General features: G+C 60.6%; 1 protein-coding gene across 1 annotated transcript in view; it reads right to left on the bottom strand.

Annotated features, from left to right (window-relative positions):
• The window catches only part of Faap20 (FA core complex associated protein 20), a 6,565-nt gene extending 4,515 nt beyond the window's left edge, over positions 1 to 2,050 (bottom strand). Inside the window, exon 1 of the mRNA XM_010627888.3 lies at positions 2,028 to 2,050. Coding sequence (XP_010626190.1) covers positions 2,028 to 2,050 — 23 coding nt within the window. The remainder of the gene's footprint in view (positions 1 to 2,027) is intronic.
• Between the last annotated feature and the right edge of the window lie 3,423 nt (positions 2,051 to 5,473).

The following is a 5,473-nucleotide window of genomic DNA, read 5'->3' as shown; positions in this document are numbered from 1 at the left end:
GCTCTCCCGCGGGCCGCCGCTGGGTGGTAGTAGACGCCCAGGCGCCCTGGCACTGCGGCCTGGATCCCAGCCTCCCGCCTTCCCCAAGTCAGATGCACCCTGGGGTGACAGCCACCCAGCCGAGCCAACCCAGCAGCCTGGGCCACCACCTGCAAGAGGACATCCTGTATGGGCTCCCAGGGCCCACAGAGGCCCCCCGCAGCCTGTGTTGCAGGCCCAAGCTTAGGAACCTTTCCCCCATGTGTCACTGTGCTCCCGCAGAGGGCCTTGGGGACCTCCAGGAGGCCTGGCACAAGAAGAAATACACGTGTCCAGCTGGAACAAGTGGGGCACCCTTGTAACTCCCACCCTGTCTTCTGCATCCAACTCTCACCCCACATCCCAGCCTCCTTAACAGTACCTGGCCACTGGGCACAAAAGGGGCAGAGCAAGTCAAGGCAGGAGGGCTACATGGCCAGACCCTCACTGGCCTGAGGCCCACCCAGCGGCCGTGGGCCTCTTGTGGACCTGGTGGCCTGCAGCTGGAGAGGGACAGGCCTTGAGGCACAGAAGGTGGACCATCCCTTGCCTTTGGCATTAGCCACCAATGGGTCTCCTTTCCCCTTGACTCCCTGGCCTGATCAGCTGTCACACTCGGGCCTGTGGCCCTGAGCCCATGGCCAACGTAACTGGGGCAGTGGGTACTCCTGGCCATCTCCTCTTGGTCTCCCTGCTGCTTGGGATTAAGGGGACCACATGGGAAGCCCTGTGACCTGTGGCCTAGGACGCTTCCCTAGAGAAGGAGGGAAGGGAGGGACCCCTGTTGGGGTTCAGGCAGGACAACTTCTTCAATAGCCCCTGGAGTGAAAGTAGGGACAGCTGTCAGGACCCTCTGGAGGCAGAGGGGGAACACTGGTCACCTCCCTCGAGCCCACCTTGCCCAGCCAACCTGAGTTATCAGTGTGAGCAGACACAAGCATTGGGCCTGATGAAAAGACTCACTCCCCCAGCCATCTCTGCAGGGAGAGGGAAGTCAGCACTCCTGGAAGATAATTTCTGGTTGGGACTGATGCTGGTACTGTGGAAACAGGTTTTTTTATGAGCCAGAGTTTGTGCTTATGAAAGGACACTCCAGCCTTGCAGAGGAGGCACCAGGTGGAGCAGGCCTGGCCTGGCTGGAAGCCACCCCCTCTCGGGCTTTGTCCATCACTTGATCTGGGTTTGAAGGGAAATCCTGCCCCTGGAGCTCCCCAGAAACGCCATCTGCCAGCCCGAGGGTCAGGGGCCACCCCTCCCTTACCTCCCTGTCCTCTCCCAGGGAACAGGTGTCCCAGCAGCTGGCTAGGCTCCTCACTCCCTCTCCAGTGCTAATTCCCCCAGGCCCCAGCTAGGGCCCCCATCACAGAGCCCTCTGGGTGTCCCGAGCGCACTTGGCATCCCCACACTCTGCTTGGGTGCCTGGGGTTGGACACCATTGGGCTCCCCTGTAAACAGGGTCAAGACCAGCCCTGTGAAACCTGCAACGGTGGGCATGCCTGGGTGCATGCATGTGGCACTTGGCTGCTCCACCCCTCTCCATGTGGCACTACCACATGGCATCCATGCAGGGTGCCTGGCAGTGCTGCTGGCTGCCTGAGGATGGCCAGGAGACCTGGGCCACTTCCGTCAGGGCAGCCTTCTGACGCAACTAGGCAGCAGGCTGCCCATGTCACACCTGTGGCCTGTGTGTGCCAAGCCAGGCTGTGTGGAGCAGGCACTGCAGTATTTACAGGGTGCGGGAGTGCCAGGCAGACAGGCTGCACGAGACATTGCCTGGGAAACGTCTCGGGATATGTCGGGCAGCAGAACAGTGTTCAGACCCACACACAGGGTGTGGGGTGAGGGTGTGCGATGGCACCGTCAGGTACTGGGGTCCTCCATGCAGCCTTAGGCTGTGGGCTGTGGCCAGGATTGGCTGACCAGAGGTCAGCAGGCTCAAGCCACTGTCCCCAAATTCCGACAGGTGAAGGGCATCTGGGAAGAGGCTGGTCCTGTTGTCAAGCACCCACCTGGTCATGCTCTCCAGGGGCATCCCTGGCCTGGCCACCTGGCCTTGAGTCCACAGTGATGCTTCAAGTGCTCAGGGACATCAGCAGTGACCCAGGGTCAGGCTCCTGTGGCCCTCCCAGGATGTCTCCTAGCTGTGTACCTGCTGCCCCTCTAGATCTCCCTGCAGTACAAGTGGGAATCGTGAATGCCCCTCACCATGTCCCAGAGTTTTGTGGGGTTCCTGGCATGGCAGAGCAACCATGCAGTCCTGGGAGAGCAGGAGAGGAGAGAGAGCAGGAGAGGAGAGAGAGCAGGAGCCTTGGGACTCCCTTTTTTCAGGGAAACAAGTCAAGCAGAAACCCAGCTGTGGGGCCATTGTGGCTGGAAGGGGAGCTCTCAGGACTCCCTGAGAACCATGTGGTTTCAGGCTCCAGTGGAATCAGCTCGGGCCCTGATCTGGTGCCTTCTTGGGGGAAATCTGCTGCTGGTGTGTGTGAGTGGGGGAGGACTATTGGCCTGCCTGCTTCTCAGGGCCCCTGGCCCCTGACACAGTCATATTGAATGGCTTATCATGCAGGCAGCATGGCCAAGTTGTGAATTTGTGACCCAGTCCTCCCTACAGTTTGCCTTTGTGTTTTGTTTTTTTGTGGTACTGGGCTTGAACCCAGGGCTTTGTGCATGGTAGGCACTCCTGCCCCACAGCAGAGCTACACCCAGCCTGCCTTTTTGGCTTTCTGAATAGCCCACAGAGCTCTTCTCTAGGCACCCTGTGAACACCTTCCTCGGGTGGCCTGGGCCCCATGACCGGCTCCATGACCGGTACACACACTGCCAGCAACTTGGTCTCGGCGGCCCAGCCTTCCCAGGACCAGCGGATAGTGGACCTGAGCTGCCCTGGCCAACGACACCTAGCACGGCACGGTCGGGCCGAAACAGGCTCTGCACTGCCCAGCCCTGGCCAGTCTGTCCCACCGGTCACCTATGCCAGCTGCGGACCCAAGGTGCACCCTGACTCATCCAACCCCTGACCTTGAGCCACTCTCCCAGCCTTTGTCCATCTGCTGCCCTTCCCGCTCCATGTCCCACGCCACGCCCTCTTGGACATTTCCCACGCCCCGCCCTCCCCAGTCCCTCCCACGCCACGCCCCTTCCCCCAGCTAGGCCCCCGCAACAGGCCCCGCCCCCTGGCGACTCCTCGTCATGGCCCTCACTACCAACTACCCCGCCACGCCCCCTACCTGCACCGCCACGCCACGCCCTCCTTCCCTCAGCGGCTGGCGTGGGTCGCTCGGATTTCGTCAGGCCTGCAAGCTGAGCCTGGTGCGTTCCGCGTGTCTGAGACTTCCCAGTGCAAGGTCTTCCCAGGGCACCTGCCCGGAACAAACGGGAAGTAAGCATAGGTCAGGTTAGATTTGTAGTAGCCGCCTGTGGACAGGTAAAAACAAGTAGGTGAAATTAACTTTAATTACATTGTGCTGAGGAATTTGGTGCAACATGGAATCAGCCCACACTCGAATTTCCCGCACGCTCGCGTGCAGTCTCTGCCCTGGGTCTCGGGAATCCAGCGTGATTTTGAGCAGAGGCACCTCACTTTGCCCCACCCCATTTCAAGTCCCCTAGGCCCCCTACTGTGGTAGCAGGATGCAGGGCTCTCTTCTGGGCTCTCTTCTTGGCCGTTTCCCCCGCCTCTGAAGGCCCAGCCTTCTGGGCTTACCCAGCAGTACACCTGGATGGGGCTCTGGGCCTCCCCTCGCCTGGCCTGGCTGGAGGCTGGTGGTGCTCCGGGGTGGGGAGGGCACCCGGCCGGCTTGGCTTGAGGGTCCAGATGGGAGGTAGTGGTCCATATTGGGATGTTTCATGGCCTTGGCAGTCCTGCAGTGGGAAGGGTATAGCCGCCCCCTCCGGAGCTTTCCAGGACCCTCCTGGCACACTGGCCCTCTGAGCAACAGGGAGCAAGACATAGGGAAGCATAGCCAAGGGAGTTCTCTGCCTGGAGGCCCCGCATGTGAAGGCACAATCTAGGACCCCGGTCTCCTGCAGCCCCCTGGGCATGGAGAGAGCATTAATTGACCTGGCTCTGCTAAGCTGCAGGAGCCCAGAGACTCAGGGTCCTGGCTGGGAAGTGGAAACTGAGGCAGATTCACCGTGGTGAGCAGTCACGAGTGCCAGATACTCCAGGAGCCCAGGGAGTTCAGGTCCTAGATGTGAGGAAGGGACACGACTGGGGTGATAGAGGTTCCGGGGCCCTGGAGCGCCCCTCTTGGGCTGAAGAGACTGCCTCACTCCATGGCTCCTGGGCCCAGGTTCCTGCCAGGCTCCTGTCTCACAGTTCTAGCTCAGGAGATGGGCAAATCAGGACAAGGTACAAGGTAGGGGAGGTTGCATTTGCTCTGTGAAAGCACAAGTGTGTGAGGGAAAGTTTGAGAACTAAATGTGTGGCATCCTGGGGTGCAGGTGGTCAGTGGGGGCTGGGTGCAGCGCTTTGCCTGGTGGAATGGAGCCCAGCCAGGGGCAGCCTGGGTCTATGAGCCCCTCCGCCTTCCTGGGTATGGTGTGGGGGCTACCAGGGCTGAGAGGCTGGGAGACTGTGGAAGCTGTGGCCACCTTCTCTAAGTAGGAAGAGGCCAGGGCCAGGAGCTCATCCCCGGGAGTCTGGAGAGATGCTCCTGTCCGCTGGCCAGCCCTCTCCTCCCCTTGGTCCCCAGACTTTGGCTATGCACTCTTGTGTTGCAGGGACTCATGGACGGGCAGGCATTGCCCTGTGAGTGGCCGAGGGCACGCTGGGCAGGCCCACAGTGACCAATCCTGTGCACACTGAGCCCCTGCCCAGGGCAGGGGCTTTGCAGCAGTGACCTCTCTTTGGGGACAGGCCTGTCCCCGTGCTCAGAGCCTGCCCTCCCCAACTCTGCTGGGCTGGAAATTTATCCTTGCTCCAGCCTCGTGGATTTTTCCAGCCTTGGGTTGAGGCCTCAGAGCTCCAGGCGGGGCTGCTTTGCTAACAACTCTGTGACTGTGTGCGAACATGTGTGTGTGTGTGTGCGCGTGCTGCTCTCTGCACTGAGCTAAATCCCAAGGCCCCTCCTTGACCCAGGGTAGCTTTTGCAGGGGAAACTGAGGCTTGAGGGCCTCAGCCACATGTCTTGTGGTATCAGCAGCCAGCTGGCCTCAGAGCTCCCATTCCTGGGCACCGGGGTTGTGTGGCTCCAGTACCAGGCTTCTCAAAGGTCTGGGCTCCCAGCAGCACAGCCAGCTGTGGAGCCCTCCTCCCTGGGACTATGTCCTCTTGGCAGCCTCCTGTCCTCCTTTCTTCCTCTCAACTTTGCCCTCTCTCCCTCCCCTTTCTCCCAGCCTCCCTTCCCTCCTCTCCTGGCAAGCAGCTTGCAATCCCAACTTGTTGTTAACGTCTCCCCTGCAGTTGTCCCAGAGCCTGTCCAAGTTAAATATTACTCATAGAGATGCAAGCCTG

The sequence above is a fragment of the Fukomys damarensis genome, unplaced genomic scaffold (assembly GCF_012274545.1).
Source record: "Fukomys damarensis isolate Sample0158 unplaced genomic scaffold, DMR_v1.0_HiC HiC_scaffold_23, whole genome shotgun sequence".
Classification (NCBI taxonomy): domain Eukaryota; kingdom Metazoa; phylum Chordata; class Mammalia; order Rodentia; family Bathyergidae; genus Fukomys; species Fukomys damarensis.
Note: the sequence above shows the minus strand (reverse complement) of the source record. Positions and strands in the feature narration are given on the sequence as shown.